Source organism: Pseudopipra pipra, chromosome 12 (genome assembly GCF_036250125.1).
Source record: "Pseudopipra pipra isolate bDixPip1 chromosome 12, bDixPip1.hap1, whole genome shotgun sequence".
Classification (NCBI taxonomy): Eukaryota; Metazoa; Chordata; class Aves; order Passeriformes; family Pipridae; genus Pseudopipra; species Pseudopipra pipra.
Genome location: NC_087560.1, coordinates 4180137 through 4204652, shown reverse-complemented (window position 1 = coordinate 4204652; position 24516 = coordinate 4180137). Strand labels below are relative to the sequence as shown.

The window sequence follows — 24516 nt, the reverse complement described above, 5'->3', positions numbered from 1 at the left end:
ACTGGGAACAGAATCCCCAGTAAAATCAACACCTCTCCTATATACACCCATCAAGTTTAACCTGTTTCAATCTCTATGTCCTGTCCTGCTACGGAAGGAGCATCCTTATTTTCCCAAAATCTCTCCCCAGGGATGCCTGCCCTCCATTTATAAGCCTGGCTTTTCTCTTCCCACTCCTCCTTTAATGCTACTGGGTCAATTTGCCCCCATTTTCTCAATACCAGCCTTAAATTCCATAATTAACAGGTCAATGCAGTCAATCCTATTCCAGAAATGGGGAAGGGAGTCAGGTCCTGCTCCATGCAGAGAAGGGGATGCAGAAGGAAACAGGCTGGGGGCTTTCCCTCTGAATTAAACCAACACAAGAAAGAAAGAATAATATAACTGGAGGGGGGGCAAAAGGCAGAAAAGAAGCCACTCCCTGAAAGCCAACATCCCTTTCATCCGTGGGACCTCAGCAGAGAGATCTCAGGCAAAGCTGGGTCAGATGCTCTGGAACTCTTCCAGGCCCGGAGTGTTTAAATAGAAAGGTTATGTACCTGGGAGGTTTATTTCATCTCTTAATTGGTTGTTTGTTTACACGGCTCGGGAGCTCTTTGCTCATGTTTGCTTTGCTGGCTCACTCAGCGGCTGAAAATCCCGGCCGGCTGCGTCCCGGCCCCGCTGCTGTGCCGGAGGCTGCCCTTCTGCTCCGGCTCCTCCCGCTGAGCCCTGGGGCTTCCCCCGACCCCCTCCCACCCCGCTGCAGCCAGCATCCCTCCCATCACACACAGCTGTGTCGGTGGGACGGTCCGGGTGAGCTTCCATCACGCCAACATCTCCCTTTCCCTTGCGGGCAAGAACCAGGGTATGGTGGAGATGGAACCCCCTTGCCCGGGATTTGAAGCTCCCCCTCTCCCGAGCATCCTGCCAGGTCCAGCAGAGGATGAGATCCAAAAACACTGCAGGTTTGAGTTTGGTTTCCCCCAAGCGCAGGGTAAGGTCTTGGTTCTCTGCTGGCCTCAACCTGCACAACATTTTGGAGGAAAATCAGTTTTATCCCTCTGCAGCTCTGGAGAGAAGGGCTTTGGAAACACCAGGAAAAGTGCCATAGCTTCTCTTTCACCTTGGTTGTATATACATTGTATGTTAATTTTCTCTTGGTTTTATCTCAGTTTATGTTAATTTTCACCTTTCCAGGCTTGCCCAATGATAGGTGCAAAGTGCCCTCAGGCTCTTTGGCCTAGCAGGTGTCCTGATGGCAGATGGTCTCCACCTCATCTGTGGGTGGGAGAACCTCTTTCCCTCCCCTGCCCCAGTGCTGGAGCCAGTGGATCCTTATCTCAGCTTGACATGCATCCCTGGAAGGGAGAGGGGAAGCTGTGCTCCTGGCTCATGCCAATAAGGAGCAGCCACCCAGATGGATCAGTGGGATGACCTTGGAAGGAGCAGCCTGGGGTGATGGGAAAGCTGAAGATACAGGGTGGGATCACAAGCAGGTGGGCCCTGAACCACCTCCCACCTTCGGCTGCTGATGGTATATTCCCACTCCCTCCTCTGCCAGCTCCTGTCCCTGCCCATGGCACTGATGTCAGCAGTGGCCACCTGTGTGTGGGAGCAGCTGATGGGTGTCAGTGAAGGAATGTGGGCTTTTTTTTCATGACTGTTTGGGTTGCAAATGTGTTAACATCTGTTTTTTTCCAATGAAACCTTTTCTTAATCTTTGCTGGATGCGGATGAAACACATTGCTAACAGCTAAATCAGAGCTGCCTCTGCTCCTCCTCCTCCTCACTGACCTCTTCTTCTCTCCTTCCTCCCATTGAAGTCTGCATCAATCCTTGGTTCTCCTCTTGATAATTAAAACCATGTTTGGGAGAAGTTTATTGATTTATCCTCTGGGATTTCTTTTTCCTCCTGGACTTCTGAACTGCTGACATGGAGGAGGACCTCCCCAGGTGCTGCCCACAATTTTTTTGTGGGGGTATGATGTGGGTATTTGGGGATGGCACCGTCTTACAACCATCCCAGGACATTATAGTGTCTCCAGGCTTTGTATAGCCATGAGGTTGGCTATCCTGTGCTGTCCCCCCAGTCTGTCCCCAGTCCCTCAGAGTCAAAGCCAGCAGGACACAGCAACCCAGCCTCAGGCCATCCACGAAGCCACAAAAGATGTTTGGAGCAGGAAGGAGGTCTGCCCAGGAAGCCTGGAAGGTGATGCTGCCCTGAGGTGGTGGGATGGGAGGACCAAAGGCTACGGGGAATTTTTCCCTCTTGCTGCAGGGTGTTGGGGAAAAAAAATGTGTAAGGACATGGTAATGGGATGGCCACTGCCACGCTGGGTAATGGAGCCTTCTCCAAAAAAATCATCGTTGCTTGGGGCTGAAAGGTCCTGCTGGGGCTAGAAGATCCAAGGTGGACTTGTGAGATGGGAATCACCTTCTGGAGAGCAGATGGGACCCTGCACTGAGCGTAGTCCTTCTGCTGGTGCTGAGTTTTGATGGGAAAGTGCTGGGGTTTGGGATCGTGGAAAACAGGGAAAGCTCATCCAGGATTTCCGCGGGCTGGGATTTATGTCTGCCAGTGGCAAGCTGATGAAAAGTCTGGAAAACCCTGTGGACCTGCCATGTCCTTCAGAGCCACTGGCTTGGTGTAGGCAAAGCCCAGGCCACCAATGGACAACATTTTTGGATTTGGGTTTTCTTAATGTGAGGTCCCTGTCTGGTCCCCATCCAGGTGGTACCAAGAGTACCCCAGGGATACTTGCTGATGTCCTTCTGGAGAACAGACAAAGCAGGAAAAGCTTTGAAAGCAAGAGAAGAAAGGGGATCCCTGGGTGTCACTGAGTTCCTCCAAGCCTGGCTGATGCAATGTGAGCCCTTCCAAAGGCTGAGAAGCCCTGGGAAGTTCCCAGAAACTTTAGTGGCATTGAGGCTGGCTGCCAGCTGGGGCTGGGGAGTCCCCAGCCTGAGGGGAGATGCTGAACTGGGGCCAAGCTGTGGTTCCCTGTGGGAAGGGTGTATCCAGCTGCTGTGGAGCAGATGGCAGCAGGTATCCCTGAAGGAGGATCAGCCAGGAGTAAGCCTCCTTCTACCAGGTTTCCATGAGCTGTAAGACGATGACATGGGGATTGGGATGGGGAGATGCAGGGCAGAGGGTCATTTCAGCCCTAAGCAGTGAGCAGCCATCCCTCTCCTCTCCCTGGAGTGGTAAAGCCACCCTTGAACTGGCAGCATGGCTTATCACAGCCCCACCTCATTCCCAGCCATCTTTCCTGAGGGTTCCCACAATAAAAGCCCTGCTGAGGGAACCAGGGACCAGCAGCTCAGCCCCAAAGTCCATGTCCCAGTAACAGAGGCATGGAAAAGAAGAGCTTGTGCATCCAGTCAGCTTGTGTGATGTCCTCTCCTGTACCAGGCTGGAGAAGGTGCTGCAGCCCCATCCAGGAATGCTGCAGTGGGCACAGCCAAGAGCTTCACTCATTTATTGTTATTTTCTTTCCTTTTCCAGGCACTGAAAATTGCTGCATGGGAAGAAGGGGGTTTGAAGGTGATGAGTGCCTTTGCTACGTTTGCCAAGCAAATGGGTTTTTCTGATGGGCACCAAAACACCTGGGCCTGCCCTTCCTGTCTGCAAGAGTGAAATTCTCCAAAACCATTCACAAATAGTAGCCAAACTGGTAGTTTCAAGAGAAAAATAGGAAGGCTGGAGGTGCCATGGGAGAGGAGGGGAGAGGCCAGGCTCAATCCTCTGAGGTATGTGATGTCTGTGTACTGTTTCTGTCCTAGCCAAGGGGATTTTCCAGTGACCTGGATATAAGCAGGGCACGCTCCATCCCTCCCACCAGTCCTGGCTCAGCTGTCCTGGAGGCCTGCGGCACAGGAACTGGGTTAGGTGAGCATCCCTGAGCCCAGAGGTGGGGAACCACCCTGGGATGGATGTTCCCAGGTCACAGGGGTGCTGCACCCAAGCTGAGAGCAGCACCCCGACCTCAACTCCTTGGTTTGTGTGTTGAAATCCGGGTTTTCCCGTAACAGGAAGATTGCAATGTTCCCTTCTGCTTCCTCAGAGGAGCAGCATATAGGTTGTGAATGATGCTTGGGTAGCAGAAAGGAGGTCTTCAGGGTTTGCTCCCTGCCCCTCTAAACATCCATCCATCCATCCATCCATCCATCCATCCATCCATCCATCCATCCATCCATCCATCCATCCATCCATCCATCCCCAAGTCATTGCACCAAACCCAGGTGGTCCCTGTCACCCCAAGCTCTCTGCCACTGCTGCTTTTCTCCCTGTGGGTGGGATCACAGGGTTTTTGGACTGTGGATGTTGGTGCACATCATTTATCTCAGTTTATCTTCTCTGTTTGGGGTGTGTTTGTACTTTCTCATGGTAATTCTGAGGAGCAAACCCTAGGCAGCTGCTGGGCTGCAAAAAACTCTCCAGTGGGCTGGGATGCACACATCTCTCTGGAGAAACATTTTTAAGCAAAGAAAAAAAAAAAAAAAGGGATTTTTAATAGCTTTCTCTTTTTTTTTTTTTTAAACTATTTAGCTGGTTCTTCAAGGCATTTCAGCCCCAGTGGCAAGGAGTTCCCTGGATGAATGTGCAGCCTCAGCTCACCTCTGCCAGGGCAGGGACTGGCACCAGAGCATCTCCAGTAATTTTCCACCCATCTCCATGCTGTGGAAATACACCCAAGCACGGAAAAAGCCTAGAAGGGAATAAAGAAGACACTTGGCCAACAGAGCTTGGCTGGATCCCAATTCAGGGAATGGCTTCAGGTTCACCCCCAGCTTGCCAGCACTTGGCAGGCTTGGCTGCCTCGGCTCCTATAGATGGGACAGGCCAAGCAGCATCCCTGCCAAAAACCCGAGTGCTCCTGCTCCAACAGCTCCCTGCACCCACGGGTTTGCTGCAAGACAAAAAGGGGGGAAAGTGGCCTTTTTGTGGGGTTTGGTTGGGTTTTTTTCCTTCATTGTCACAGTGGAGCAAAGGGCTGGAAAAACTCAGCACAGAGGGCAGAGCAAGGAGGAGACTGGGGACAGTGGGGACAGGGGGGACAGCGGGGATGTGTCGGTGTGAGGGAGGTGACAAGTGGTCCCTTTATGAGGCTCTAATTGCCCCAGCCAAAAACCACATTAGCCCGATGAGTGAAATGAGGTTTCCATGAGGGCAATAAGATGTCCCAGTGTGCTGAGGCAGTGATTGCCAGCCTGGGGGCTCTGCAAGGAGCTGCTGGTGCTCCTGCTTCAATTCCACTCCAGCTGAGGCAAGAGGGTCCAGCCTGTTTCCCAACTTGCCTGTGCTAATCCAGTTTACTTTTGTGGTGCAGCAATAACCACTAGGAGCCATCACCACCTCCCACTGCCAGCGCCTGGAGAGCACAAGATGTTCCCAGACAAACCTCCTCACACCCTGCATGGCCCCAGCAAACAAGGCAGGCTTCCCAAATCCCATGAGCATCCTTCCCCCAGCAGCTTTCAATGGCAAACACCCTCAGAGAGTCACTGTCCCCAGCCCACCCCTGTGAAGACTCAGTCTCCTGTGCAAAGGGTGATGAAACAGGCTGGGAAAGGGGCATCAGGGGCAGACATGACCAAGGTCTGTAATATCCTGATGAATCCAGAGAAGATAAATGATGAGAGGGTGATTATTCACTGCCTCTTGTGCAAAAACCAGGGCCATCCAATGCATCAGGCATGTCCAAAGGAGATGTTTCTCTATAGGATTAACCTGTGGAGCCCTTTGCTGTAGGGCAGTATGATGCAGGAGGCTCAGGTTGGCTTCAAAAGTCAATTCCTGGAAGAGAAAGCCACCCAGGACATGAGGACCATCACCAGCTCACTCCTCACTCTGGTCAGTGTAGAAGCTCGCTGAGGTCTTATATTTTCCCTGGATCCTCTGCTGCAGCCGATGGTTGGGGAGGAAAAAAACCCACTGGGGAGGTGGTGCTCCCCCATCCAAGGCACAGAGCAGCAGTTAGTGCCTGGGGACGTGTTGGCCAAGGGTTGGCCAAGCTCCTGGGTCAGGGCTGGCAGGCCTGAGAGGGGTCAGGAGCAGGGGAGGGTTATTTGTTGGTGGTGGGCGTGAAGGAAGTAAGATATCCCCACTGCCAAGGTGGCCAGAGAGAGCTGGAGTCACCAGGATTTCACCCCATGGGAGGAATGAGTCAGTAGGAGCCAGTCACAGCAGTGACCACAAGGATCAGTTATCAGTGGGAAATCTGTCTTATGAGGGCATCAAAGCAGCTCCTTGTGTGCTGGGGCAGGAAGGAGGAGGGCAAGAAAAGGAGGACAAAGAACTGCTGCCAGGCAAGGAGGTTTCTGTGGCCCCCCAGGCCCCCCGGGGTGGTGCAGGAGGGGATTCAAAGCCCCTTGAGAGCTTCTTCTGCCCGTCCTGACAGCCCAAGGGCTGGGGAAGCTGGGAGGGGAAGGTCTTGCTCTCTGACAGCACTGCTGAGCCAGAGCCGGGCTTTGTGTTATTCACTTTTAAACTATGTGAGTAAACAGAGAAGGCTCCTCTTCCAGGTCTCACCTAGGCAATTAGGCTGCAGGCTGGAGCAGAAGAGCCCTAATGCAGCCCAGCAGATTAAGGGCATGCTCTGCTCTCTCCTCTGGGTGAGTCCTTCAGCCAAACCACTGAGGAGAGGAGGAAGGTGAAGCTCCAGTTGGAGCTCTGGGACATCCCCTCTGGCATGGAGCTCCTTGGAGATGTCCCACCAGGAGGAAAGCATGCCTTTCCCACCACTTCTGGTGTTTTTATGACCTGTATCACCGAGTTTTGGTTGCTGAGCAGCAGAGATGATCACGGCTCGCTGTGTGGAGTGGGGGGAGTGGAGCAAACTCCCAGCTCAGAGACCCAGCACCAGCTGGGAGGAAGAAGAGATGATTTCACAGAAGAGGGACCTCTCTGCTAGTACAGCAAAAGCCTCTGAGCTCCAGGGATTTGGTGGCCACTTCTGCAGCCATGAGTTCCATTGGATGCTGCATCTTAATACCTTCCACCTTGGTCCTTGGAGTTCCTACAGGAACTTGGCTCTTCTCTGCAGAAAACCTTAATCCATCTTGGTGTCCTTTTCCCCATCAGTGCCACATGCTGAGTATTCCTAGAGGAAGAGGAAACACCACCCCAGACTATCCCAGAGGGAAGAGAGCAGCCAGAGCTGAGGAGCCTTGCAGAAAACTGAAATGTTTCCAGGGTTGATAGTGATTTCTGCAGGCAGAAGAGGAAATAAAATGGCCAAATTCACCATGATTCCATGCCTGTCCTCCCACACAGAGTAAAGGAGTGTGGGAGGTGCTGCAGCAATGCCATGCAAACACCCTGGAGAGGTGAACCCACCTCTGACCCCAGCCAGGGGGAAAACAGAAAGGGCTTAAACACTTTCAGAGCATCTCAGTGCATCTGTGGGAGGCTTGTGGGGGCTGGATGGGTGGGAGGCAGCTCACAGGTCAATAGCCTGAAGGAGCACCAAACACATAGACATGAGAGATAACTGATGGAGAACAGAGTCCAGAGGTGTTACAGAGTCTTGTAGCCATTCCCACACTGGGAATCACGTAGAAATAAATTAACCATTTCTGAGCTTTAGGTATAGGCAGCAGAATCTGTGCTGGCAACCAGGATTCTCTTTGGGATCCAGGCCATGGATGGGAGGAGAAGGGAGGTGAAAAAGGTCCACGTGTTCAAACTGGGTGACCTCAACCAGAGCGGAAAAAAAGAGAGGAAAAAAAAAAAGAGGTAAGAAACTGCAGCTTCCTCAGGCTGAGGCTTACTCAGAGTTACACCATGGTGCTCATTAGGATGCAGATTCCTGAAAGCCATGGCTCCAGAGCCTCGGCCATGCTGAGGGAAGGGGCTGGGCAGCACCTTCCCTGGGGATGTGGGGACCCCCTGGCCAGCAGCCAGGCTGGGAGGGGGTGGCACCCCAGTCCCTGCTGTGCCAGCAAGGCCAGCTTCCCAAAGAGGGACACTGCTGGTGTCCCTTCAGAGGGCCTTGGCTTCATTTCAGAGCCCAGGGAGGAGAGGGGTGCTTGGGCATGGGACTGGCTCCTGCACGTCCATGCTCATCCCAGTGTTCCCTTGGCTGGGTGCTGCACAGAGGCTGCAGGCCAGAGCAGAGGGCGGCTTGCCAGCTTCCCTGGCTCAGCTGTCACCACATCCAAGGCTTTCCCAACACCACAGGTCTGTTCCTCGCCACAAGGCAATGAGCAAGGTGGTTTCCCTGCCCTGCCTGCTCTCCTCCTCTTCTCGTGAAACAGGAGTGCTGAGGTGTCCCCGGAGGTGGTGGGAGCTGTGTGCCCAGGGAACAAACTCTGGCAGAGGGCTGCTTCCCAGTGGAAGGCCTGGATGCAGAGGCAGAGAAAGGAGGGGGAGCTCACAGGGGAATCCCAGCCCAGGGATCTCTGCTCCTGGGTGTAGGATTCCTGCAAAAAGCCTTTTCTCATGCCCCAGGATGCTCCTCCGCTCCTGGTGCTGGGGAGAAGCTGTGCCATGGGGCTGTCCTGGATATTCCATGGGAACCCATGAATATTGAGGTGGTGTCCTAGTTAGAACAGCTAGTACCAATTCATCACTGGATGGGTGTAACCCAAAACTGTGTATTCTATAGCCTTCCATGCCATTTCCCAGAAACTGTTATCAATAGAGCATTTACATCCTCTGCCCAGAGCAGCCCAACTCCTCAGGCTATAAACTGGGTGTTAAGAGGCCTTCGAGATAGGAGGGTGCTCCTGTCCTCACACCCTTTTATGGAATTCCCCGCTCTGAGGAGGGACTGAGCATCCTCACACTGTTTTATGGAATTCCCCACTCTGAGGGGAGGACTGGGCATTCCTGCCTGAACTGGAGAATATATAAACTTGGAGTTTTGGAACCTTTTTATCACTCCTGGGATCCAGAGGAGGACTGCAGCTCACCGCTCTCAACCAGACTGAGACCACCACCCTCAACTAAACTGCAATCACCACTTTTGACCAGACTGCAACAGCTCTCCCACCAGCAGGTTTTTTTCCCCTCTCCCTTTACTTTGGACTCGGGGGGGCCCAAGGAACACCACTTTGTTCATGCCCCAGGGTGCTGGGTTATACATTTGGGTTTTGTGGGTTAAGACCAATTGTTTGTCTGTATAATCGTACTTACTGTATTATTTTATTAAATTGTTATTCTGACTTATAATCTCTCTTTTGAGTTGAGTTCATTTCCCCTGATGGTTGACTTTTAAACCAGCACAGGTGGGTTTGGGGGTGTTTCCTTCCTGCAGGCAGGGAGCGGGTGAGCCACCCCAGTGCCTGCATCCTGCCCACTGAAAGAGTAGGGAGTGTGTCACGAGCATCCCAGGGCTTCCAGAGTCCCAGGACTCCCCAGAGATGGAGCATCCAGACATGCCAAGGTAAGCAAGTCTGGCTGTAGGCTTTGGCTCTGGAGCCATGGACTTCCAAGCCCATGTCATGATGCACAAGTGGTTCCATCAGCCTGTGAGCCACTCCAAGGGGCTTCTCCCTCCCTGCATCCTCCCTCACATACTGGGAAACAAAAGCAAAAAGAAACACCACAGCTATTATTATTGTTATTATTATTATTATTGTTATTAGGTGCAGGAATGGCATGTGAATGCAGGAGCAATAATTCAAGCAGGAACATGGAGCAGGAGAGCTTTCAGATCCCAAACTTGACCCAAGCACAGTTGGCTTTGTGCTGCTCTTTCATCCACAGGGTTATTTTTGCTTTCCTCCTCCTGGGAGAACAGGATTCATCTCATTTTCGGTGTTCCTTGGAGAGCAGCTTGATGAGGGAATGGTTTAGCAGAGGAAAACCCTCTCAGCTGGTTGGGTCTGCTCTCATCCTGCCTGGCACAGAGGGGCAATGGCACTTCCACAGCCATCATGGAGATCCATTCCAGGTTCCCATCCCTGGAAGTGCTCCAGGCCAGGCTGGAGCAACCTGGTCTAATGGAAGGTGTCTCTGCCCGTGGCAGGGGTGTGGAACAAGATGAGTTCAAAGTTCCCTTCCAATTCGAATCCTTCTGCTATTCCATGATTCTGGATGCGACGGTGATGTTTTACATCCCTTGGGAATTTATTCCCACTCTGCTTTTGCTGGGGCTTGGTTATCTCATTACCTACAGCAAATTATCTGGAGATAATGAGGTACCTGCATCTCTGGGTTACTGGGTCTTGTCTTTATTGCTTTTCTGGGGCAGCAAGTTGTGTAGGTTGGGATTTTGATTTATTTACCAATAACTGTAGGCCCTGATGGGATCTAAATCAAAGTTTTGAAGGGGATAAAGCTGGAAAAATGTTGGATAAGCAACCAGACCCGCCCATGCCTAATTTTTTTAGAATCGTTGAATGGTTTGGGTTGGAAGGGACTTTAAAAAGCATCCAGTTCTAACTCCAGTTTTCTCCTAATTCAACCCAAAAGGTGATCTTACCCTGGATGGAAGGAGATCCAGAGCAAGGAGGGATGGGAGAAACTGTAAAGACCTACCCCAGAAAAACTCAGAGCATGGGATCTGACTTCCAGGACAGAGAGAGATGTGAGACCAGATATCTCAGGGGATGCTCAGAATTCTTCCCCGCACTGCCTGCACTCACCAGAGGCTTGGAAGGAGCTGGCAGCTTCCAAGGCTTCAACTCCTTCTTATCTCTGGAAGAAATGAGTGGGATAAGGAAACCTTGATCTCTCACCTCACAATCAGTGTGTTTTAAATTTAAGCACACTGGAAGCTGTTGGGAGCCCTCCCTCCATCCTCCTCCTTCTGGCTCCTCCACCACTGCTCCATCCCTTCATCTCTGTTCTCCTTTGTCCCTCTCCTCCAGCCAGGCCGAGCATGGGAAACGGACAACGTGGATATTGGGACCATCTGTACAGCTTTCTTACTCCAATTAGCTCAATAATTAGAGCCTCATCAAGGATGCTGCTGCCTCCAAAGATGTCTCCAAAGTGAGAGCTGCTAGCAAGGCTATGAGGTCCCCAGAAGGAGCCCTGGAGATGGTGGGATGGGGTTAAAGCTGCCTCTTGTCCTCTTGGACAGAATGGTGGGTGCTGGTGTGCCAAATTCCCTGCAGTACCCAAGGGATTTTCCTTCATTCCATATCTGGGATGTGCTTCAGGTGTAGAAGAGGACCCCATCCATCTGCCATTCCCCTCCAAACAGTTCCTGGGCCAAAAAAAGGCATCTCTGTTTGGGCTCTGTTGGATAATTTGGGGATTGCTAGATAATTTGAGGAGTGGAAAGAGATTTTCTGGTCCCTAGGAGCAAACCTAAGGCCTTTTGGGAAGGATTAAAACCTGGGAAGATGAGGGGTTTGTAGCAGTGGGTGACCTTTAAATCCCACCTCTCCCTGTCACCAAGAGATCAGCTGAGTAGCTGATCTCTCCAGAACTTAGAGCATGACTTTATGGGAAAGCAAATCAAAGAGAAGAGAGGAAAAAAGAGGGAAGAGGAACGAAAGCAGATGTTCCTGGACTGATCTGCCATGGGAAAAGGAGATGGACAGGTCTGTGAGCTGGGGACCATCCACCCTTCTCCATCACTTGGACTCCTGTCCAGCATCACTCTGGGTACTGCCTTCCTAAAGGGGGTTAAATTCCCCTGAGAGGCTTAACTGGCAAAAGGAAAAATTGGGGAGCACAAGCTGGAACAAGAACTGACCCTTTTTGGGGTATGGGAGAAGTGATGTGGCTGGGGAGCAGCAATGAACTCTGCTGGAAATGCTGCCTGGAGAGGGGAACCTGGTGCCCATGCTCCCACCTGGAGCCCCCTCATCCCTGTGCCTGCTGGGGTGAATCCCAGGATGGGTGTCCCATCTTGGTTGTCAGTTTGGGAGACCGTGGAGGCAGTGGCAGCCTGAAGCCAGCAGGTTTCCTGAGAGCTAAGAGGGAGGCACAGCCCAGCAAACCACAGATCGAAGATAGATGCTGAGGCTGAGAAGCCTCAAAAAGAAAATTGAAAACCACACGGCCAAAATTTGACTGAATCACTTAAACTGTCACCTCACCAGGCTCACAGTAACCCCATGGGGATGCTGGGCATGATCCCTGACACTGGGTATCTGAGCTCTCCCAGGTGCTCACCAGCCAGGGAGGATGCTGATAGCTGGAGGGGCAAAAAAGGCAGGAATGGCTATGCCCTGGGTGAAAATTACCACCCACCTTCTCCCAAAAGCCACATTTCCAAGTGCTTCTGTCTTTGAAAATTAATATAAAAATTAAAATAATAAAATAAAAATTAAATAATGGAGGATTTTGAGGCTGGTGCTGATGGTGCCAGCAGGTTTGATGCCTCAGCCACTCATGATTTGAGTAGCTGACGAAGAGATGAATCATGCAGGAAGCGGAGAGAAGGAAATTCATAGGAAAAAGAAGGAACAATAGCAGGTATTTGCTGGGAGAACAGACAGAAACTCCCCTCTCTGCACCAGAGAAATGTAAGAGTGAGAAAATGTTGAGATTTAGTTTTCAGAGTCCAGCTGGATGCCTGGCAGCAGGGATGTGGCCACACTGGGATGAGGAAAGGTCTTTCTAGAGTAAAGTTATGTAAATGTATGAGCCAACTCGAGCTTAAAGGCATTATCTGCCATGTCAAGGGAATTGTGATTCTGTTCAGCGAGGTAAAAACTAACAGTGATAATTTTAATGCCCATAACTCTAAACAACAAGCTTTATTATCCACCCATTTGCTCGTCTTAATGCATAAAAACTATCATATGTTAACACTAATATATAACATCTCATAATTAAATATAATAGCTATTCTCTAATTGCATTACCATTTGACCAAAGAAAATATTAACAGCAGCACCTGATCAATGAACTCCAGACAAAGCAGTGGTCTGTAAACACTGGAGCCAAGGGACAGGGAATTCAGCTCCAGCTCCTCCCAGATCTTTATTTTCTTTGCTGCTGCCACATAACTGCTATAAATTAAAGCTGTAATGGGAAAGTAATGCTTGTGAGGCCAAGGAGAGGAGAATTCAAACCCTGCCTTCTCAGCCTTTGTTCAATAAAGTATTAAAAAAGTGGAATTATTTTTCACTTAGAAATCTTTATTTCTCACTGCTAATGGGAGCTGAGCCTCTTCCACTGCTTCACTCCAGGGTCTTGGGCAACCCAATCTCCCAGCATCTGTGTCACTGGGTTAATCATATTTACGTGCTTTTTATGGGGGTTAATGATTAGTCGGGGAATGTTTGCGTGTGTTGCAAATTACACAGAAGTGACAGTTAATGGAACGTCATGTGGAACACTGGGAGAGCTCTGCAACAAGTCAAGGCCCAGTCCAGTTTAGGGATTCTGCAGCCGCCTTGGTAACCAGTCAGTGCAGCCCAATCCATTTTAGGGGCTCTGTGCCCGCCGTGGTAATAAGTCTGCCAATCAAATTTAGGGGCTCTGTGGCCGCCTTAAGTAACAAATTGTAACACTTCTCAATTAATTTGGGTATCTCCAGCTAATAAAGACACGTATAGTCCTGAGCCAGGCGTGCACATCAGTCAGAGTTCCCCCACGTGAATCAGGTGCCCGGTTAAAGTAATGCCTTCTTTCTTAATGCTGCCTTGGTGTTAAGGAGGTTTCATTCCCGAATTTGGGTGACAGGTGGACTTTTCCAGACGTGACTCCTTAGATAAATACCACGTGTTAACGCCAGCGAGCGGACTTGGGGCTGGCAGGGGTTAAATCCAGGAGGAGGGGCTTTTCTTTGGGGTGGGGGTTGACTGTGAAGCTCAGGAGCCGTCCCCAGCCCAGCCCAGACTGCCAGCTTCCCTCTGTCCCTGCTTATGAGATGGTAAAGTGATTTTGGGTAGACAAATGGACTAGTGCCTGGCCAGACCCGGACCCCTGGCTGTGTCCTGGTGGTCTCAGGCTTGGGGAGCATCCCTGTGCTGAGAGGGTGCCCATAACTCTGTGAGGAGGGGTCTCCCTGTAATGGGGGCTCCTCTTTAACAGGGGATCCCCCCAGTGCAATGGGGGGGGGTGTCCCTTGAATGGGCTCACTTCCTAATGGGGACGCCTGCATCACTGAAATTCGGGAATAAAACTCCTTAACACCAATGTAGTATTAAGAAGCAGGCATTACTTTATTTCGAAGCCAGACTATGGCCCGGGATGCTTATGGGGATATGCACACCTGGCTCATATTTATTAACCCGGGAATACGGATTCAGCAGCAAAGTCTTACATATGAAGTTGTTCAGCCTGGTTATGTAAATTGAGCAATATGTTTTTGAACACCTTGTTACTAAGGTGGCCATAGAACCACTAAACTGGATTGGGCCGCATCGTCTTGTTCCCGAGCTCTCAACGTTCCACTAACTGTTACTTCTGCCTAATTTTCCACACCTGCACTGAGGGGGGGTCCCCTCTTAGTGGGGGTCCTCTCTAATGGAGCCTGCCTGCAATGGGGGCCCCCCATCATGGGGGTCCCTTCATAATGGGGACTGCTTGTAAGGGGCGGGGGGGGGGGGGGGGGGGGCTTATTGGCTGTCTTCCCTAATAGGGGGTCCACTTAATGGACTAACTGCAGTGAGCATCCCCTTAATTGGGGCTCTATACAATGAGAGCTCCCCTTAATGAGGCTCCCCCCCAGCGTGGGCTCCCCGTGCGGCTCCTCCTCCACACCGGGGGGCCTTAGTGAAACGGGGACTCTGCCCTACAGGGGCTCCCCGCTGTGGGTGTCCCCCGCAGCGTGTGTGTGGGGGATGCGCCTGTCCGGGGGGTCCCCGCTCCGAGCGCACGGGCTGACTGCACGTGTGGCTGCGCCGCGCCCTCCCGTCCCGTCCCGTCCCCTTCCCTCCTCCGGCCAGCCCACACGCACACCCAGCCCTCCTCCTCCTCCTCCTCCTCCCACTTCCTCCGCACAGCGCGGGCTGCCGGCCGAGCGCTCCCCTCCGTGCCCGCCGAGCCCCCCCGGCCCCGCAGCGATGCTCCGGAGGAGGCACCGCGCCGCAGCCGCAGGTGAGTGAGGGGCCGGAGGGATGCGCGTCCCGCAGGAGCCAGGGCAGAGCGGAGGGATGTGGGGGGGCAGGGGGGCGGGGGGACCCCCAGCCAGCTCCCCGCTTGCCTTGGCGCTTCCCTGGGCGGGTGAAGCCCTGGGACAGGGTGGGGGGGCTCCCTCACTTCCCCGCACGCCGCCTTCGGGGTCGTCTGCTTCTCGTTGAGCCGTGCAGGGAAAAGCGGGTTGCAGGCTCCGGATCCCGGGATTTTACCCATTTATGGACACTTTGGATCATGCGGCTGATGCGCAGCGTGAGTGGGCTTAGCTTCCTGCGAGAGGCTTATTTTGGGGGTCACCGGAGCGTTGCTCACACGAAAAGCGGTGGCCGTGGGTGTGCGAAGGGGACAGAAGGACGCACACGGCCACCTCTGCCCCCCCGCCGCATCCGTACCTCGTGTCCTGGCAGGGGTCTGCGAGCACCGGGGCACCCCAGCCTTGACCGTGGCCAACCTGGGACGTGACATCGATGGTTCGGAACGGGATCGATGCGTTTTGGAGGTGTTTTAATCCCCTAAATAGTAAGGAACTGAGCCCTTCTGGTGGCTACTCAATGCTCCGTGAAGTTGTTTTTTTTTTTTTAATGTAAAAGTGAATATTCCTGGAGATTTTCAACTTAATTCGCAGACAAGCCATGGCTTGGTGCATGCATTCCATAAGGATACTGCCTTAAAAAACAGATGGCTTGGTCCAAGGAAAGGCTCTGACTCGGCATTTGCCCACCTGGGAGAAGCTCAGGAGCCGCAAACTTTGTGGAAGAGGGTATGGAATGAGGCAACCGGGACCGCTGAGGCCTCTTGTTTGTTTCCCCGAACGATCAAAGCGGGGAGTGGGAGCGTTGCCGGTGATCTCATCCAAACCCGCAGGAGAGATGGGAAAGGTTGGAGAGATGGGAGAAGTCACCTCCTCGGCAGGGTCCCAAAGTCCCCGCGATTGTGAAACCGGGGTTGCCGCCGGCCGGGAACGCGCCCCGTTACCGGTGGAGAATCCGCTGGTCGAGGGGGGACCCCGGGGAACTCCCCCCCCGCCAGCGACCCTCCGCCGCGGCACCTCGGGGGTGGCTCCGCGGGGCTGGGGATGCTTCGTGCCAGCGGGTTTAGGAGCTTTTGGGGGTCTGTTTCTCGAGTCCTGCGGGCTGGCTGAGAGCTGGCGGCTTTTTCTTGGCATCACGTGGCGATGGAGGAGGCGGGAGGCTGCGGTGAGAGGCTCCCGCTTAGGACATCGCATCCTGGGCAGGAAATTCCGGGGAGCCGTGTGCTGCGCCTGACTGCCCCGCTGATAACAGACACGGACGCATTGTTGGGAGCTGTCGGAGAAGAAAAGAGGTGTCTACAGTGTTCCCAACAGCCTTGGCAGGCCAAGGAGCCCCGGGGAGGGGGAACAGAAGCCCTCGTGTGCCCGTTGGACACCCGAAACGTGGCAGATAAAAGTTCTCTGAGGCCCGTGGGAGCTTATCAGGGAGGTTTTGCTGCTCGGGCAGCACGTGTTCTTCTGCATTTGGTTTTACTTTTACTGCCTCCTGACCAAACCCGAGAAGAGGAAGGGGGGGGAAAAAATCAAAAAACATTTAAAAAAAGATGAATAACGGGTTGTGTTTAATCCACCTCCTGCTTTTCCCAGCTGTGGGGTTTCAGAAATGCTGACTGCATTTGTTGGGTTCACTCGGGCATCCCCCCCAGCCCTGATTCCCACTTATCCCTCTCCTCCTCCACCTCCACCGGCTGAAAGGGGATAGTCCCAGAGGGAAAAAGCTGGTGGTGACAGCAAAACTGGAGCTGTTTTCTTGAGATGGTGCAGATGTAGGGATGGCACCCCCTCAGCGAAGCCCCGGTGGATTTCATGGAAAGAGTGAGCCCAGGAGTGTCCTCACCCTAATGAGGTTAATGAGCTTAACCCTGTGAGACATCAGAGATTCCAAGTGCCTGGCTCGGGCACGGGGCATCCCTCCAGCAAGGCTGGAAGTTGGATCTGGGTGAAACAGGGCAATTGCATCATGCCCGGTGGCATCAGCTGGGTGAAGGCAGGGCTGGTGTCACAACGTCCCCACGCACAGGGGGTGGGGGTTGTAGATCCCTGGGGTTTGGGGGAAAGGGAAAAAAGCAGTGGGGAAACGTCAGGAGTCACAAGATCCTGGGTTTCTGTCCTGGCTTGTCCAAACTCAGCATTGTCACAGCTGGGAAGGAATCCCGTGCCTGCATCTCTCTCCCACGCAGCATCTCCTAGGGAGATGGCTTTAAACAACAGCCTCCTGAGAGATCCTTCTTGGAAGGAAAATAACCCAGTTTGGGATTTTCCCTGAGCTTTTTTCAATTTGAAGGGAGCTGTTTTCCCTGGATCCAAGTGCTGGCAAATTTAATTGGTACTGGATGTCTTAGAAATGACCCTGAGAATTCATCATGAGGATAAAGCTGTTGGAAACGATGAGGGGGAGCTGCTTCCGAGGGTGCAAGTGAGAAAGGAAGCACTGACCCTCTGATGGGGGTTTTCAGAGGATTCCAGGGAAGCAGCATCCTCACTGGAAAGTAAGAAATTGTTGAAGTTTGGATAAGAAACCCAACAGAAGAGATAAGAAGCAGAGAGTGCAGCTTCAGTTGTGCTTTTCTGGGGTGAGCTGGGGTTGGGGAGAGGCAGATCATCCCCTGCTCCCTTCCAGGCAGAGCTGCTTCACCACCGCCACTGGGTCCCTTATCTCCCCCCACAAGTCTTTTCATTATCTGCTCCATTTCCCCTGCTGTGGATGTGGTTTTTGTCTTATCTCCATGTGCTTTTCCTCCATTTCCTCGTTGGCTTCTCTGCTAACTCTCGTCACAAAAGGAAAGAAATAACATGGAGGAGATCCTGCTGCAACGAGTCCATCCCTGGGCTTGGGGATGCTGGGCCGTGCTGGGAAATATGGGGGGATGTTTGCCCATGTTGGGAGGGTGCTGTGCCAGTGATGCTCAGGTGGGTCTTGGGGCTTGCTTGGGTGATTTACAGGATGTTCAGGTGATGCTGGGGGGTACTGGGTGAAGGTCCTGTGATGCCCTTGGTACTCTAGTGATGCTCATGTGTCTCAGTGGGATGCTTAGGAGATGCTGGGCAGTGCTGGGGAGGTGCTGGGTGATGCCAGGTGATACTGGGAGAATACTTGGAATGCTCCAGGATGCAGGACTATGGTGGGATAGCCTGCCAGCTCCACCTGCTGGCATTCACCACCTGTCACTGTGGACCAGACCCACCATGCAGCAGCCCCAAATCAGAAGACATCCTAAGGGAGAGGATGAACTGCTGCCTCAGAGGGAGAAACCTCAAATTATTTTAAAAGGTGAAACTGGGGGTGGGAATTTTGGGCACTCTGTGTTTGTGTCTGCTGGCTCTTCACCTGAGCTGACCCAGCTTTGCTCCCCACTGCCTGCAACAGATACTCATTGAGGCTTTGGAACCAAAACAGTCAGAGCTTTCCAGGGCTTTTCCAAGGAGACAGATGGAGAAATGCCCAGCCAGCCTCCCAGGATTCCCCCCACTGGCTGTGGGCTCCCACCCTGGCTTACGCAGGGCTGCCTGACCAGATCCCCCACTTCCACCCTGATGATCAAATGCTGCATCTCAGTTGGGGTTGGGTGGGTTTTTTTAGGATCTCTGCCAGGTATTGGGAGGATGGGAAAAGGGAAGCAATAGCTGTTGCCCTTGGCAGAGGCTGGCTGTGAGACAAGCAAGGTTTTCCACACCTCCCCTCCTCTGCTTTAGCTTTCCAGTGTGATCCTGAGTATCACAAATGGGGTGCATATGAAAACCAACATTCTTTCTCCAGCCAGCACGGAGGCAAGGTGACTTTTGGAGGGCTCCTGAAGGATTCTGTCATCCCGTGCCACCACAGGGTGCTGGCTGTGGGGACTTGATTTGCTCATGGTTTATTCTCTCTCTTGTTCAGGCAGGCCAGCTCACCTCTCCTGTCATGACACCTGCAGCAAGGTATAAATGGCCTCAAAACATTTCTTGGACTCTGCAGACCCCGTGATTTTCAACAAGCAACCTCGGCTGGAGACAGAGGCCACCACCAGCTTTCCACCCAGCAGAATCCAAAGAAAATCCAGCCCTGTGCCCAGCCTTGGTTCCGAAAACCATTTCAACTACAAGGGCTCCTACTTCTCCTGCCCACTGCAGAGCTCCAAGGGTCCTGAGCAGCCCCTGGCCCGCTGGAGCCCAGCGCCCACCTACCTACACTACGGCCCTGGTGCCATGAGCCAGCCAGCGCCTGCCGAGGGGTCTCTGGTGGGCTTCCTGCTGTACCCATCGGAGAGCCTGGGCGCCCCGAAGGGCAAGGACAGACTGATGCAGGAGCAGCTGATGGCTAGGAAAAAGTTGGACAGCCCAAGATGCCCCTTACCAGTGAAGAAGCCGGTGGCGGTGAACAAGGCGGCCCCACTCGCAGTCCCTAAGCCGGTGTACAGAGCCCCTGCCCGATTCCTGGCCCCCAGGATGGCTCTGCCGCTGGGAACACGAGTGGAGAGCCTGCAGCAGACACCAAGGGAGGCAAACTGGGCTCTGCCCCCTGCCACCCACCCTCTCCACCTTGGCGAGCCCCACAGGAGGGGTCCCTGCTCTGACCCCAGCATCCCACCGCTGCCCTCCAGCCTGGTGCTGCCCGCCAAGGAGCAGTTGGGCTCCCCCGCTGCCTTATCCCACTACTATGTCCCCTTTGATAAATACAGGCCCCCCCCAAGCACCCCGGTCTTGGAAGCAAGCTGTCCCACTGCCCACAGCCAGAATAAGGTGCCAGAGGTCCCCAGCCTCATCCCGGACTCCTGTCCCAAGCTCCAGCTGTCTGATGCTGGCCTGACAAACCCGGAGAGGCCAGAAATGTGCTACCCACCCCCCCCCTACCCACTGTCTCCTCACAGAGCTGCTCCCCTCTATCACTCTCCGGCTCCCCCTGCGGGGGAGGCCAGTGCCCTGCCCAGCTCCAGCTTTGTGGAAAGCAGGAAGCCCTTTCCTGGCTCTTACCTCAGACCCCAAGCCCCGGGGAGCTACTTTGCCAGCCCCTTGGACCCCTACGTGCTGAGGACAGCAGGTGCTGGTCCCTCCAAGCCGGTGGTGGTGCTGAGGGATGCTGAGCTGCCAAGGGATGTCCAGCTGCCCGGGTACCCTGGTTTTACCTTCAGCTCTGGCGATGAATCCGTGTTCCACACCTCCTTTGCCACCCCAGAGCCGGGGTGTGAGCAGCACGAGGCGGAAAGTCCACGGTGGCGAGCGGCACCAAGGCACAGCAGCGCCTTCCAACCTGTCTGCACCCCTGAGAAGCTCTCCAGGGGCTCCAGTGGGCTCACGGAGACATTTCCCAAAAGAGAAGGGAGCTGGGAGAAACCCAGGCAAGGGGAGCAGGAGCCTCCATACTTGGGGAGGAGGAACACCAGCCCAGCCCCACAGGACACCCCGTGTGGGGGACCAGTGTCTCCTGTCATCACAGGGAAAGGAAATGACTGCAAGGTCAAGGATCCAACCAAGGAGCTTGCCCCCCCTTCTTCATCCATGACCCCCCCAAAGGGGGTGGAAGACCTGAGGGACACCAAAGTTTTTTCTTCCTCTCCACCGATGCCAGTGATCCACAATGTCTTCAGCCTGGCACCTTACCAGGAGTACCTGGAGAGGGCCAAGGGCTCAGCCCATGTCCTCTTCTGCAGGGACCATCTGTGGGGGGACCCCCCACCTCAAAACAGGAGCCCCAGCCAGGAGCCTGCTTCCCTCAGAGACACCTTGGTGGTGTCCAGCCTGAGATCGGACAGCGGGGTGGTGCAGAGCCAAGGGGAAAGATGTCACAAGAGGGCCCCCAGAAAGCCAAAGCCTGTGTCCCAAGAGCTGGGGTCTCAGGAGGGCAGCCCCGATGGGGTGGGCGCTGGGGAGCTGCTCAGTGAGGATAAGGTGCTGGACCTCAGCTTGAAGAAGAGACCAGTGGAAGCCATGGAGACCCAGGGACTCACTGGCTGTGTGGAGGGGACGCTGGACCAGGAGGATGTGGAGGAGGAGGAGAAAGAGGCTACTGGGGGCAAGGTGGGAATGGGAGAGGGGGCCCAGCCCCAGCTGCTTGACGTGGGCTCTGGGGACAGGAGCAACTTCCAGAGCTCAGCCACCTTCATGTTCAAAAAATACAAGCTCCTGCACTCCCTCACGCCCAGCACAGAGCCCCCCCAGCAGGATGGCAGCCCCCAAGCCCCCCAGCCCAGCCCACCCAGCAGCACCCTCACACCGAACCCACCAGCCTCCTCACCATCCAGCAGCCCCCCAGTCCCACCACCTGGCCCCCAGCCCAGCACCATCTCAGGCCCAAACCCTCCCCAGCCTCCACTTCCCGAAGCCCCCTTCACCCCAGGGGAGGAGGGGATCTCACTGGCCAGGAAGTTTGTCAGTCCCCCACCAGACACCCCCTCTGGGCAGTACTTTGCCACCCTGCACACCTGGCTCTGTGACACGATTTCTGGGTCAGTGTCACAGTCATCCCCAGAGCTCCTGCAGCAGTGGCTGAAGAAGGCAGAGCTGGCAGAAGACCTGGGAGAGATGCCCAAGTCCCTGCCCAAGTCCAAGAACAATTCCAAGGCTCCCACTCCTCAGAAGCCCATGAAAGGCAAGGAGATCTGGCTGGCTTTCCAGGACGTGGCCACGCTCCTTGCCAACCTGCTCTCCCAGCTGGAGACCTTCATGTTCGCTTGCCCTTTCCCCCACGTCGTCCGGGCAGGAGCCATCTTCATCCCCATCCACGTGGTGAAGGAGAAGCTCTTCCCGAAGCTCCCTGGGACCTCGGTTGACCTAGTGCTGCAGAAGCACAAGGTGGAGCTGCGTCCCACCACGCTCTCAGAGGAGAGGCACCTGAGGGACCTGGAGCTGAAGAGCTGCACCTCCCGCATGCTGAAGCTCCTGGCGCTCAAGCAGCTCCCTGAAATCTATCCAGACCTGCTCAACCTCCACTGGCACAACGCCATCCGGCAGCAGCTCGGTAGGTAGCCCAGCATCTCCTGTGAATCCCAAGGATGCTCCAGCTGCACCTGCCTTTCAGATGCTGCTGTTTTTTTGGAGCATCTGTCACTCACCCGGTGCCTCAGCATCCCTGTCCTACCGTGTATTCTGCCCACCTTTTCCCTGTAGGTTGTGGAGGGAAAAAGCTTGAGCTGGGAGGGAGAAAAGTCATCCTGGGGATATCGAGGAGGTGTCAGTCACCTCCAGGCCACCTCTGCCCAGCCAAGGGCAGTGTGCCAGACCTGCCACCTATGGTTGTCCCATCAAACTGGTGGCCTCTTTGCTCTACCCAGATACCCTTCTGCTGCTGCTCAAGGCCATTACCAACAACTTTATTTCTTGCAGGTTTGAGGTCGCAAGCTAGCCAGCGTCCTTCCAAGTAGGTAATTCCTCTTCCATGTGGCTTTATAGGAATTTATGGGATTTATATGTCATTTTGTGGAGGTGGAGGTACATTTTTGTGGATTTGAGCTGGCTGAGGAGGCTCCACTCCCTGGGTCAGGTTGGAGCGGGGAATGTTTGGGATGTGAAGGTGAAGATCCCACCCTCCCTAACCACTCCTTCCTCTCCCAGGTAGCCCTGGCTCAGACGCTGAAAGCTGATGGCAAAGGAACAGCCATGGATAGACCAGAGAAAAAGGAGGCACTAAGGAATGTGCTAAGGACAACAGCTAAATGAGAATGGGAACAGGAAGGTCCCTCGTCTCCAGAGCTGTGGATATTGAGATCACCAGCAGCCCTACAGGGAGGTGCTCAGTTCCCACCAGCATCAGGGGACCCTCCAAGGACAGTTCTCAGGGTGGAGAACAGCTTAGTGATGCAGGACCACACGCTGGCGTGGTGTCTGGGCACGCAGGGATGGGCTCAAGCCCCTCTTGGCAGCTGGAGCTACTTTTCTTTGAACACATCATCTCTTGGTGCATCTCCCACCTCCATCCATGACTGACTTGGTGAGCTGGGAGGAATTGGCTGGAGTTCCAGTGGATCTGGAGCAAGAGGAGCATGGAAACGGTCATAGCACCATCCCCAGCCTTGGAAAAAGGCTGGCTACTGCAAGGACAACATCCTACCTACCTCCTCTCTCCTCTAAATCCCCTCTCCTGCTTTATCCATGCCATTCCCAAGAAATGTACCTTCCTTCTGGTTTTTCATCTTTAAAGTACTACAGAGACCTTACACAACATCAGCACAAGGGAATCGTGACTTCTGTAGTCCCGGGACTAATTTTTTTTGTTTTAAATGAAGACATTTTACAAATGTTCTGGATTTACCTTTATAAGGAGCTGCTGCCTTCAGGTCATGTGTTTTGGGTGGTTTTTTTCTTTAAATACAGTAATTTATACTTGTCTTTTTATTTCAAATAAAAAGCTGCAAGAAAGATTTGAAGACTCCTAAAGAAAAGCCAAACTACTTTACATCCCAGATGCTCTTCTAGTGGAGAACACGGGAGATGCACGTTTAGTGATCACCTTAATGGAGATGTGGTGATCATAGGAGCATAGAGGGGAGCCATGCTGCCAGGCCTTGGAAGCAGGGATCCTTTCCATCCCAGGCCTTGGAAGCAGGGATCCTTTCCATCCCAGAGGGTAGATGGGCATACCAGAACATACAAACATCCCTCGTCCTGGGGGGCTGCAGGAGGGTGCACAGCAGAGGCCTTACCAACTCATCACTCAGGTGTTTCTCCAGCTCTGCTGCAGGGCATGGAGGAACAAAACAAGGATTCTTAGGATTTTTTTATTTCACTACAGGGAATATTTATTTTGAACTGAGAAAAAAACCTACCCAAACTGTACTTAGCCAAAAGGTGTGTTTGCTGTTGGGGGATTTCTGTGTGTGCCTTTTGTGGTTTTCCATTGGGATGGACTTGCTGTGGATGGGACAGGGAAGGGGGGATGCTGCTGTTCTCCTCACTCTCCCTCACCACACCGTGGCTGTGCACAGCGATTGGGAAAGCAGCATTTGTTAATAACGTCATTTTTATACCTTTTTATTGCAGGGAAGAGAAAGTTCCTTCCCCTTATTTAATTTTTTTTGTAAGAATGTCAATTCTAAGAGGTTCTTCACCTGATTAAAAGAGTTTGGCTCATTTCCAGACATGCCGTGATTCCGTCTCTGCTTCCCAGTGTGGGCACAACAGGACCTTTCTGGGGATGGAGGGTCCCCAAATCCCCACCCTGATGCTCTTGCCTGCTTCTCCCTGCATGAAGCCACAAGGGATGTGCCCAGTCCCCCTGTGCCATCATCAGGGGGCTGGATTCAGTGTCCAGTGTGCCATCACAGGTCACCCAGGGGAGCGGGACATACAGAACTAGGGTGACAGCCTGGGGAGAGGATGCTGGTGGAAGTGTCTGAGCACCAGAAACTGGGAAGGAAAGCATGGGGTCCTCAAGGATGCACCCTGGGCTGATCCAGTGGGGACCCCCAAGACACCTTACCCTTTGTGAGCCTCCTTCAGGCATGGAATCTACCTGATCCCAAAAGCCAGGTGCCCCAACCACGTTTTTCAGCCCAAATTACTGGAGCTCAGCAGGGGAACACCACTGCCACAACCCACT

The 24516-nt window shown here is 53.5% G+C and overlaps 1 protein-coding gene across 4 annotated transcripts; it reads left to right on the top strand.

Annotated features, from left to right (window-relative positions):
* The first annotated feature begins 14686 nt into the window (after window positions 1–14686).
* On the top strand, window positions 14687–24055 carry C12H15orf39 (chromosome 12 C15orf39 homolog). Of its 4 annotated transcripts, none has more exons than XM_064668491.1 (4): window positions 14688–14935; window positions 18883–21939; window positions 22305–22342; window positions 22537–24055. In XM_064668491.1, the coding sequence occupies exons 2-3, from the start codon at window positions 18930–18932 to the stop codon at window positions 22340–22342; spliced, it is 3048 nt and encodes a 1015-aa protein (XP_064524561.1). In that variant the 5' UTR covers window positions 14688–14935; window positions 18883–18929; the 3' UTR covers window positions 22537–24055. The 4 variants fall into 4 exon arrangements, with proteins under 4 accessions (XP_064524562.1, XP_064524561.1, XP_064524559.1 ...); XM_064668489.1 differs by having other exon boundaries at window positions 22533–24055; XM_064668490.1 differs by lacking the exon at window positions 14688–14935 and adding an exon at window positions 17051–18276 and having other exon boundaries at window positions 22533–24055.
* The last annotated feature ends 461 nt before the right edge of the window (window positions 24056–24516 follow it).